Raw genomic sequence first — 12,405 nt, 5'->3', positions numbered from 1 at the left:
GAAAAATATTTGCATTTACAATAAATATGAATAGGGATAGAGTGGATAAAAGAAACTCGAAAGAGCGAGAGATACCCAAAGGGCCAACCTCACTAGAAAGAGACAAATTCAGATAAAAGCAATTAGACGTAGTCTGAAATCAGAGAAACAGACACACACACAGCCAACCAGGGACAAGGAAATGAAGAAGGTTTTTATGAGATGATTTCATTTTAATAATCCTGATGCTGCCAAAAGAGTTCTCAGCCTGGAAATACATTTGGCCCATTTAATAATGAAATGGATTTAAACTGTACAACCTTTGACCCACTAGACTCATAAACTAGAAAGAAAACAGGAAAGATTTACTGACAAAGACTTAAGGCGTCAGAATTCTTTTTTTTTTTTTAAGACTTATTTATTGATGGGGGAGACGACTTGTGGTGACGTACGTTACGGGGGATATTTAAGACATGCTCAATGACCTTCCTAAGGAAGCATGAGGCAACAGTATCAGCAGCACAAAGGATGACTTCAACTTTGTTATTAACTGCCTGTGCTTTGAAAAAGGAGATGCAGATAACCACGCCAGATATCTGTGGGAGATTATTACACCCATCCAGATGTGCTAGGACATTCTCAAATGATCTCCAGTCCGTTGTTGCCCTGGTTGACCTAGAACTTTCTATGTAGACCAGACTGGCTTGAACTCACAGCGATCCACCGGCCTTTCCTTCCTGGGTGCTGGGATTAAAGGAGTGTGAGCCACGCCTGGCTTAGTTTCTATTATTATTGTTGCTGTCAAAAATAATAACTAAATTCTGCCTCTTCTTCTTCTTCTTTTTTTTTTCCTTTTTCCTTTTGGTCAAGACAACCAGGCAGGCTGAGTTACCTCCCTTATCTGTTACGAGGAGACATCACTAACTGGATCTGTCTCCTCTCACTTCCTGACACCTTGGAGATTTTTGTCTTTGTATCTCCACTGTCTTGGGCCATGATCCCTCTTAGCTCCTCTTCCCCCTCTTCCAGGCCCGCCCTGCTTGTTCCCACTCAGTGGACCAAGTCCTAGGAACGCTCTCTGTTTCCCCTGATACTTGGGTCTACTCAGGCCTGTACTCCACACAAACCATAGCTCCTGCTCCCTGTCTGCAGAACTCTGACAACCACTTACTTGCAAGGAGGCGGGTTCATAAGAATCAATCTTTCCTACACACCTAACACAGCACTGGGCTGAAGGAACAAATAAACACAACCAGTATTGGGCCTACAAGATGGCTCAGTGTTTAAAGGGGCTTGTTACCAAACCTGATGACCTGAGTTCAATCCCCAGGAATCACATGGTAGAAAGAGAGAACTAACTCCTGCAAACAGTCCTTTGACCTCCACACAGGCTCTGTGACACACAAACCCCCTCCTGAACAAAATAAAATGTAAAATAAATTTGAATAAATACAGTGCTGGCCCCATTGATTGGTCCCTGCCTTGCCTTGCAAACCCACACCTAGCCCACCCCACTCCTGGAACCATCTGAGGCTTCTGCCCCATCCCTGGACGTCCCCACCAGTACTACTTGCCTGGGTCTCTCATCACCTGGCCAGGTCATAGCATCTTGGGAACATGGAGAACTTAAGCTGTAACTACAGCATGCCCTTGGGGACTGAGCCTCACGCCTGAAGGGAGAGGTGGTTTCTGGGAATGGAAATGATAGCAAGCATCTGAATCCCCTAGGGAGCTGGCTAAGGTACGGGTGGACCAACTCTGTTCCACATCTCTGATCTGACAGGTGTAGAAAGCACTTCTGCAACACACTCCTGGTTGAAATGACAGCCACTGGGAACCACGGGCCTGAGTGACACTTGCCAATTGGGATCCTAATATCTACATCTCGTCCACAGAGATTGTACATTAAACAATAACAAAAGCCTTCATCTCTTGGGGTGGGGTGTCCTATTCTATCCATAATGGGTCTTCTTTCCTATCAGCAGTCAATCAGTCACTACAGCCTGTCAATCCACCAAGTCCCGCCCCATGGACCATGCTGCATTGTGGGGGCCTTTGGCTTTACCAAATGTGTCCTTAAGATAGGAGTCAGGTCTATCCCAGCTGGGGTTTTGTCCCGTTGATACCAGCTAGGGTTATCCAGGATGGGAAGCCTTCGTTGAGAAAAATGCCCCCATCGGATTGCCTGTAGGCAACTCTGTGGCATTTTTTTGGTTAATGATTGACATGGGTGGGCTCAGCCCACAGGGAGGAGTGCTACCCCTGGATGGTGGCTCTGGGTCGCATCAAGCCACAGAAAGCAAGCCAATGAGCAGCTTCTCTCCATGGTCTCTATTTCAGTCCCTACCCCTCACCCTGTGCCCGCCCCCCCCCCGGCTTCCCTTCATGGTGAACTACAACTGTAAGCCGAAATAAACCTCTTCCTCACTGTGGTGCTTTTGACCATGGTGTTTTATCACAGCAACCGAAGGCAAACTATGCCAGGATCTTTGAATAACCATAGCACCTGAGCCTGGCATGGCATGCATGCAGCCCATCCCTGTAAAGCCTGTCCATAGATAACCTGCCTTCCCCTAGATGAGACGCTCTTTGCATCCAGGCCGCCATTTCTAATTGCAAGTGTTATTTTCCTGCTTCCTGCACCGGGAGAAACTGGGCACCAGGCAGGGACAGTGTAGCTGTCATCTACAATGCTTTCCAGCCCGGGAGCCACACAGCCAATGTCCCACTGATCTGGTCAGGCTTTCCTGTCTCCCCCCTCCAGAGACAAGAACCAAGATCTGGAAGCACCAGCCGAGGTATAAGGCTTTCCCTGGCCCAGACACTGGTGGGGGGAGAGGGGATATGTACCTCCCAACAAGGTAGCCATTTCTATCAAGATAAATGAAGCTTGTCACCTCCATCCCCACTGACCAATGTGAATCTGTAAAATGGGTTGAATAGCATCCCCCTCCCAAATTCCTATTCACCTGGTATCTAAGAATGATTTTATGTTAAAATAGGCTCATTACAGGTATAATTAAAGCAAAGGCTCTTAGTGTGATGTTGTCCTAGGCTTAGGGAGAGCCTATGTCCAATGACTGGTGCTCCAGGCGAAAGATGTTACAGAGAGAAAGGCCGTACAGATGGGGACAGTGTGAAAACTGGTAATATCACAACATGCCAAGGGATGCTGGGAGCCACCAGAAGCTGGAGGAGGCAAAAAGACCCTCCCCTAGAGCTTTCAGAAGCTATAGTGACCAGTGACACCCCAGTTTCAGACCTCTAGTCCCCAGAACTAGGAGAAAATACATTGGCAGAGGCGAGTCACAAATCTGTGGTGATGTTAAGGTAGCCTAACATCCTCCAGGTCCCCCAGATCCCCTGTAAGGTGGCCCCTGCCCTGACAACCTCTCCCCACAGCCAGTCCCTGCCAATTCCTGAGAGATGCCATCTGAAACAGTCCTCCTTCGACCAGGCCTCTTCAGGCTCACTGCCCCTCAGGCAAGCCTAGTGAGACAGCTCAGTCAATGCAGGCACTTGCCGTCAAGCCTGACAACCTGAGTCCTGAGTTCAATCCCTAGGACCCATATGGTAGAAGGAGAGAAGAGATCCTCCTTCCCCCGACCGTGGTACACACACACACACACACACACACACACACACACACACACACCCTTCCCAACACGGTCAGTAAATAATGTAGTCATTTGGGGCTGAAGAGGTGCCTCTGTGGTTCAGAGCACTTCCTAATCTTTTAGAGGACCCAAGTTCAGTTCCCAGCCCCCATACCAGATGGCCAAAACCCCAGCTCCAGGGAAACCTAATCTCTGGCTTCCTGGGACACCAGGTCACTTGTACAGACCCACGTGCGCACACACAATTAAAAATGATAAAGCTAAATCTTTAGTGCAATCACTTCCCCCTCAGGCACTGATGCTCAGCTCTCTATCCCCCTAGAGCTCTGTCTGGCAAAGCAGAACTGGTGTTCAAGGCCTCGGGAACCTGAGTGTGGCCTGCCTGTCTAGCCAAGCCCCTCCCAGCCCCACCACTAAACCTTTGCACACTGTCTTCTCTGCTTGGGACACTATCCTCATCCTCCTACGTCTACCAGGATACCACCTAGCCTTTGGGTTCTCAAGATCTGGGAAATGTTAGGCTACCTTAACATCACCACAGATTTGTGACTCGCCTCTGTCAATGTATTTTCTCCTAGTTCTGGGGACCACAGGTCTGAAACTGGGGTGTCACTGGTCACTGTAGCCTCTGAAGGTTCTAGGGAGGGTCTTTTTGCCTCCTCCAGTTTCTAGTGGCTCCCGGTGTCCCTTGGCATGTGGCCGGACTTCCACCTCTGTCCATTAAGAAGTGAAAGCTTCTAGAACACTGGGTCTGGCTGGGTCCTTCACCCATTCTCAATGTCCCCAACCTTTGTAGTATGCATGCACCAGGGACAGAACATGCGGGCTCTGCTCAGAAGCCTTGTGGGTCCTAGCCCCCACCTTCATTTATTTGCCACACAGTTCCTGGATGCCAAATTTCAAGTCACATTGGTGATGAGAATTGTGTCAAGTCATGACAGTGACTCATCGATAGCCCTGTGGCTACCATTGAGTCTTGGAGTCTGTGAGGGTCTCCGCCCACCTGGCTTCCCACCCAGCAGGCAAAGACACCCCAGCAAGTCCTTCCCTTATTTCTGTCCTCATTTCAACTTATTTTTCTCTTTACCAGGAGTGTCGTTTTCTTTCTGCTTTTTAATTTTTAACCTGTTATGGAGGGAGGGGTAGAGGGGACCTGGCTACCTTCTCCAGCCCTCTTCTTTCCCGTGTGTTGAGCCTTCCCTACCCCCCGCTAGCCACACCCAGGAAGATGGAAAGCCTCTCTCTAGCACCTCTGTCCCCACCCTGCTCCCCAGAGCCAATGAAACTACAGAGGTGAGAAGCTGCCACCCACCCTAGTGCCTGCCCCATCCTGCATCAGCTGTGCCTACTCAGCTTGTACCTCTGAGCCTGAGGTCAGAGGCAGTCAGAGCAGAGGGTGGTCACGGTTCACACACACACACACACACACACACACACACACACACACACGCTCCCCAATCTATGACGCTGCCTGCAACCCTTCTGGAAAGCATTTCAACCTCTTACCAGCAAGAACTGCCCTGGTTGCTATGGTTACAGTAGAACCACCCACCCACCAAGACCTCCCAGGACAGGACCCCCAGGTACAACTCCCCACCCCAGTACTCACAGTATAACCAGGCGAGTCCCCAGGGCATGATGGTGCACTGGGTGCCCCCTGAGAGCAGAGGCACTGTCCCCAGCAGTGTGTCCAGAGGCCTGAGCCAGGGCCTACATGGCCTCAGGTCACCAAAGGTAGCCACCAAGTCCAGGAAGGGCTGGCCCAGGCTGAGAGGAGGCAGGTACTCCTGGGGTAGCTACCGCCCTATCTGCTTGGCAGGGCGGAGGACAGCCAGGGGGCGGTGGCTGCCAGTTCCATTGCAGCTCAGGAATTGGTGTGAGACAGTGGCTTTGGGGTCTCAGGAGGAGGAGGAGAGAGAGGAGGAGGAAGAGGAGGAGGAGGAAGAAGAGAAGGGAGTCCCCAGTAGGCAGGCCTCTTGGAATCTGGAGCTGGGTGGCGCTTTCTCTGGTTTCTCCGACTGCAGCTGCTCAGTGTGAAGTCTAGCTCTGGAAAAAGAAGGAGGAGAGAGGGAGAGAGAGAGAGAGAGAGAGACTGATTATGTAAGAGCATTCGCTGCCACTCAGCCACCAGCCAGGAAAGGAAGACCCACCATGCACACTGTCCCCGCTGTCGGCACTGAGACACCCAGCCCTGTCTTCACACACAAGAAATGACTCCAAGGCACCTCAGTAGCTGCCTGGAGCCAAAGAGTGAGTCTCTCAAGTCAAGACACAGTCTGGCAGCCCTGAGCTGGGACTAAAAGGAGCAGCAGAGCCCACAAGCTAGGAGGCTGCCTGGGGAGGTGAGGAGCCAGGTCAAATCCAAGTAATGCATGCTTCAGGGGAGACTGTGGAGTGGAAGGTGTCCCACCCTGCCGTTTAGTTCCTCCCTGTCACCTCCCCTCCCAGGTAAAAGCTGATGGGCCAGTTTAATTTGAATTCCAGATAAACGAGCACTCTTTCTAGTGAAGTACTGGTGTGAAGTATTCGGCACCAAATATTGGATGGGGCATGCTTGTGCCAATGAACAAGCAAGCAAACAAACAGATAAAGATCACAGCCAGGTGTAGTAAGTAGCTCACCACAGGGTAATCACAGCATCCTAGAGATTGAAGCGGGAGGATGGGAAGGCCAGACAGAGCTACATAGCAAGACTCTTGTCTCTAAAAACAATCCAAAGACTGGGTGTGGTGGTGCACATCAGTAATCCTAGCAAAGGCAGAGGCAGGTGGATCTCTGAGTTTGAGGCCAGCCTGGTCTACAGAGCTAGTTCCAGGACAGCCAAGGCTACGCCGCCCGCCCCCCGCCCGCCGCTGTAGGGGGGAAGCATGTGTGAGGAATTTAAGCCTGGCCTGCTGGTGATCAACCCTGAAAGTCAACACCACCACAGGGCCCAGCAGATTGAGAACTGTGTTCCATTTCACAGAGGAGGTGGAAGTGGCCGTCGGCAGAGCCAGCTTGAAAACTCAGTTTCTCACTGAGTGATTTTCCCTCCCTTAGGTCAGGAGATTTGGCCACAGTCTGAGGGCATGGTGGGAGCAGGGGTGGTGGGGGAGACCTTTTCTATCCTTACATCCGTATCTGTGACACACAAACCTGCAGAATGTAGCAAACTGACCCTTGGGCTTGGAGTGCAGCTTAGTGGTAGAGCACTTGCTGGGTCTACAGGAAGTCCTGAGGTCAAGCCCGGGCAAAGAAGCTAGGAAGCAGGAAGACTAAGGCCAGTCTGGCTTGCCCAAGAAATTCCTGGATAAGGCTAGCCTGGGTTACATAGTGAGTTTCAGATAAGCATGGGCTACATATTAAGACCCTGTCTGAAACAAAACAGCAAAGGAGACATGCTAGCTCTCATGCTCAAATCCTCCAAAGCAGGCAGAGCCACACACTATAAAGCACAATATTCAAATCTACCCTGGGTTAAGACCCTGGACCTCAGCCCTGTTCCCTCCCCTCTTCTGCCCCTCCCCCTGCTCTTCTTCCTTCTCCCACATCCCACCCTGGTGACCTTCCTATGATAGGGTCACTATAAATACTAACTATGCCCCCTCTACCAAGACATAGTCTCATATTAGCTCCAGTTGACTTCGAACTCACTGGCTATCACATAGGAGGATGGCCTTGAACTTCTGATCTTCCCGTCTGTACCTCCTCGAGAGCTGGACTTACAGGCATGCATCCCCATGTGCGCTGTTTACACAGCAGTGGAGATGGAACCCAGGGCTTTATGCATGCCAGAACAGCACTCTACCAACAAGTACATCCCAAGCCCCAGTGAGGTCTTTTCATTGTTATTCTGTGCATGCTTATGGAATCTCATACACACACGCACACGCGCACACACACACACACGCACACGCACACACACACACACACGCGCACACACACATACACACGCACACACACATACACACACGCACACACACACACACACGCACACACGCGCACACACACGCACACACGCGCACACACACATGCACACACACACACACACGCACACGCACACACACACACACACACACATATATATATAATTTTTTACAAATTCATACTATTGAGCCATGTAACCACTACAATAATCCATCTATAAAACACTTCCTTCACCCTCAAACACCCCACCTTCGTTGCTCTGTAGGGGATCCGTCTTCCACAGCAGTGCTACAGCAGCCCATCTGTATCCTGTCCGGCACTTTCCCCGCCACCCCTCCCTCGATGTCACGCCAATGCAATCTTGAAGTGAAGATTTTACATCTCATCCCTTTCGTTCCACGCGATGAATCTGGGGTGCTGTCATGTTGGTGAGCGTGCGTGTTGACAGTTTCCTCTTTTTCCTTGCTCAGTAATAGTCCCTTATGTAGACAAATCACCGTGTGTCTACCCACCGAATAAAGAAGCATCCGGGTCGATCTGGTGTTTGATGAGTATGAAGAAAGCTATAAGCCTCAGTGGACAGGTTTTGGTGTGGAGGAAGTTTCCATCTCTTTTGAGTCCTTCTGCAACTTTGAATAATGTACCATTGTCCTTTAACCATGCATGCCAGCCACAGAACCTGGGCTGTCCACCTCCATCTATTACTTATGGTTCCTTACACGGCCACACACAACCAAGAGGTTCTTCACCATGTCCAAACAGAAGAAACCCCGTTGTACCTTCTCTCTGTGTGTGCAGGTGCATGCCTGTAGGCACACAAAGAGGCCACAGGAGGATGTTGGGTGTCCAACTCTGTCACTCTCCGCCTTATTTCTCTGAGGCAGGGTTTTTGGCTGAACCTGCGCCTAGGCTGGCTGCCAGAACGCCCCAGCTGTCCTCCTGTCTGCATCTGACACATCGCTGGGATTTGTGTAGCTGAGCCTGTTTGCTTGTTTGTTTTGGTTTGGTTTTTGCTTGGGTACTAGGAATTCAAATGCAGGTCCTCATGTGTGCACAGCGGAAAGCTCTTACCTGCGAGCCATGCCTCCCAGCCGCTGCCACAGCTTCTTCACATGCATTGCGGTCTGCCTGTTCCCAATGGAGAAGTCACGTGGAAAGAAGAGCCATAGCCAACCTCAAGTCACACAGGTACCCACAAGTCACACTGTGGTCCCTGTGTGAGTCCCATTGAAATGAGAAAGCAGGAAGGACCTCAAGGAAACTCCCAAGAGGAAGGTATCTGATGAGAAGCTTTGATCTGGAGTAGAGGCACTGAGGAAGTCAGGCTCCTCGCTGTGGTTGTTTGAATGAGATGCCCCCTCTTAGGCTCAGATATTAGGATACCTGGTCCCATCTGGCAGTGTTGTTTGGGGAGGCTTATGTGTGGATTTGTTGGAGGAAGTGTGTCACTGGAAGCCTGCCTCCACTCCACCATCATAGACTCTTTTTTTTTTTAAGATTTATTTAATATTATTTTATGTATATAATGAGTACACTGTCACTGCCTTCAGATACACCAGAAGAGGGCATCTGATCCCATTACAGAAGGTTGTGAGCCACCATGTGGTTGCTGGGAATTGAACTCAGGACCTCTGGAAAAGCAGTCAGTGCTCTTAGCCACTGAGCCATCTCTCCAGCTCCAGTCGTGGTGTTTTATCACAGCAACGGAAAGTACTGTCTGTTAGCAGAAGGAAGTCCTGCTTTAGAGCCTTACCTGCCCTGGAGATAAGATCTAACCTGTGATCCCTGAATCCTCAACACTGACGTCCTTGGATCCAGGAAGACAGGGAGGGCCTGCCTGGATTTCCCTGTCTCTGTCCCTGTCTTGGGGTGAAGATGGAGGTAGACAAAGAATGTACGTCTTTCCCAGTGCACCCCACCCCACCCCCAGGGCTCACGGCATTATTGGGAAACTCAAGGAGAGAAAAGACAGAAAAATAGAACTGGGTGGAGCGGTCAGCATAGTTCCACGATGAAGAAGAGCGGTTTCAAAGTCACAGAAACAAAAAGCAAATAACAGCCTCACTAAGTCATGACTCCAGGGTCCTGGGTTGGGGGCAGGGTCAGAGAGAGGGCAGGTGCCGGGGACAGGGGTGGGGAAGAACGGTGTATGAGCTCAATCTTCCATGGAGGGAAGCAAGGACTTGTTTGTGGGACTTGGGAAGGATCGGCTACAGTTGGGTGTGTTTGTTTTTTGTGGTCCTGAAGTTTGAACGCAAGGATGTGAGTCTGCTAGGTAAGCAGGGTAGTTCTGTCTTTTCCAATGAGCTACATCCCCCACCCTTGATAACATGATTTGTTGTTGTTGGTTTTTTGGGTTTTTTTTTGGGGGGGTGGGGAATTTTGGGGGTAGTTTTTTATTTTGTTTTCACTTTTGAGACAAGGTCTTACAATATGGCCCTAGCTGGCCTGGAACTTACCACATAGAACAGGCTGGTGTTGAACTAACTCATAGAGATCCACCTGCCTCTGCCTCCCTCAGTGCTGGGATTAAAGCCGTGTGCTATCATGCCTGGCTGACAGCTGTTTTTCTTCATTTGTGTTTTTTGTTTTGTTTTATTTTTGTTTAAATTCCTGTATCTAGAAAGAGAGAAGGGACAGGAGAAGGCCTTCTGCTGATTATAATGCCACATTGAACTATTTTATTCTTTAGATTCTGCAGAGAAGACTAGTGGGTTTTTGGAGGGAGCGGTGGTTATTATTTTTTTTTTGTTATTTTTGTTTTGTTTTTTATGGCAAGATCTATGTATGTATCCCAGACTAGTTTCAAATTCAGTATGTAGCCTCAAAGATGACCTTGAACTTCTGTCCCTCCTGCTCAGACCTCCTGTGCTGGGATTGCAGGAAGTGCGACCACTATCCTTTTATGTATGACCAGGGGTCAAAACTCAAGCATGGGACAAAGGCTCTCTGCCAATTGTGCTATATCATAGCCCACATTTGGTCTCTCTCTCTCTCTCTCTCTCTCTCTCTCTCTCTCTCTCTCTCTCTCTCTCTTTTCTTTTTTAAGGAACTCCTGTTTTTAGCTGTGTACACAAACCAGGACCCTCTCACTGTCCCCTCCCTTGGGAAGTCATGTGCTTTCTGGCCTTTCCCATCCACCCCATCCTGAGTACTAGGACCTCCTCCTCTGGGGGGTGGGAGTGGGGGTTGGAATCTGAGTTAGAATCCTGATGGTTGAGCTCTGGAGCTAGTTTGGCAGCAGAGAAGACAAACAAGGAATGTCAGGATGTAGAAAGCCGAGTGAGTTCCCGGGAAGCCTTTCATCAGCTCTGGGACAATTACCATACAATAGAGGTGAAAGTGTTTGTTTTTCACAAACTACAGACTAGGGTGAGCTGATCCAGGCTGACTGACCCAAGAGTGGGCTTGGCTGATACATACTGAGCTAGGTAGGCTGCTCCTACCTAGGCTTGGTTCATGCAGGTTGGGCTCAGATCATCTGGGTTGATCGCATCTGGTCTAGGCTGCTCCTGCCTGGGCTAATCCTGATCCAGGCTAATCTCCAGGACGTGTCCAGGCTCTACCCTGGACATACTGAGAATTCTGCTGATCCCGACTGGGCTCTCCGACCTAATCTGGGCTCAGGGGCCCTGGTTGGATTCTGCCGGTTCAAGCTGGATTCAGCTGAGCCAGTCTGAATTTGGCTGATGCAAGGTAGCTAGCTCCACTCTTGCTGGTGAGTTTGCAGAGTGGTGGCTGATATAGGTAGGCCTCACTGGCATCACATCCATAGGGATAGTCTAGGCTCAATTTTCACAGCAGAAGCAGAATTCTGGGAAAGGGAGCAAGAGTCAGGGCTCCTTAAGTCCAAGAGTCAGAACAATGACACCAGCCACTTCTGTCACTCAGGGAAGTGAGACTCTATTTTCTGTTGAAAGGAGCAGAGCTGCATTGTAAGACCATGGATGGGCGTAGGTAAACAATTGGGGCCACATTTGCAACCCATCTATTACGCCTACCCAGAACATTCTTCTCCCCCAAAGAGGCCAGGCATGACCCGAAAGTATTAAGGGACAGAATATTGGGTCACCTGCCTAGTCTGGCCACTTTTCTTTAAGTAGGACAAGCCCCAAAAGACTTCAGAGACATTCCTCACAAGCCCACATCCTAGGGATGAGAAATGGAGACACAGAGAGGGTGGGAACTGGCCCTAAGCCATATCCGGCCCTCCCAACCCCGTTGTCCTCCTGGGAACTAAGCCATGGCCCCTTAAGAATGTAGGAGGCTCTGACTGTGAGCTCAGGGCTCAGGGCTGGATCAGCAGATGTTCCAAACCGGGAGGAGGTGGGAGGAGATGGGACTGGGCTCCAGACATAGATAAAGGGAGGCAGCTGGGGGTGGTAATACTCTTGGAAGGTACATGCAGGAGGCTCAAGAGTTCAAGGTCATCCTTGGCTACAAAATGAAGCTAGCTGGGCTACATGAAACCCTAAATAAGGGCTGGCAGGGACATATATAGATGTGGACCCTGGACCAATGGATTAGGCAGGGTTCGTATACAGTTCCTGTGTCTGTTTTTGTTTATTTCTTTTTTTAATTTTTAAATGTACTTTTATATTATTCTCCTCTCTCTCTTCTCTCTCTCTCTCTCTCTCTCTCTCTCTCTCTCTCTCTCTCTCTGTGTGTGTGTGTGTGTGTGTGTGTGTGTGTGAGAGAGAGAGAGAGAGAGAGAGAGAGAGAGAGAGAGAGATCACAGAGGAAAGATGGAACTGATTCTCTCCTTCCACTATGGGATTCATCCAATTCAAGCCGTCCAGCTTTTGTGACAATTGCCTTTACTGTCTGAGATACCTTGCCAGCCCTCTTTCCTTTCTCTTCCTTCCTTCCTTCCTTCCTTCCTTCCTTCCTTCCTTCCTTCCTT

General features: G+C 49.8%; 1 protein-coding gene across 2 annotated transcripts in view; it reads right to left on the bottom strand.

Annotated features, from left to right (window-relative positions):
* Positions 1-12,405, bottom strand: part of Il34 (interleukin 34) — a 57,180-nt gene that overhangs the window by 9,251 nt on the left and 35,524 nt on the right. For both annotated transcript variants that reach the window (XM_028768691.1, XM_028768692.1), the window contains exon 2: positions 5,206-5,642. In XM_028768691.1, coding sequence (XP_028624524.1) covers positions 5,206-5,233 — 28 coding nt within the window. In that variant the 5' untranslated portion in view covers positions 5,234-5,642. The remainder of the gene's footprint in view (positions 1-5,205; positions 5,643-12,405) is intronic.

The sequence above is a fragment of the Grammomys surdaster genome, unplaced genomic scaffold, assembly GCF_004785775.1.
Source record: "Grammomys surdaster isolate TR1022 unplaced genomic scaffold, NIH_TR_1.0 187, whole genome shotgun sequence".
NCBI lineage: Eukaryota > Metazoa > Chordata > Mammalia > Rodentia > Muridae > Grammomys > Grammomys surdaster.
Note: the sequence above shows the minus strand (reverse complement) of the source record. Positions and strands in the feature narration are given on the sequence as shown.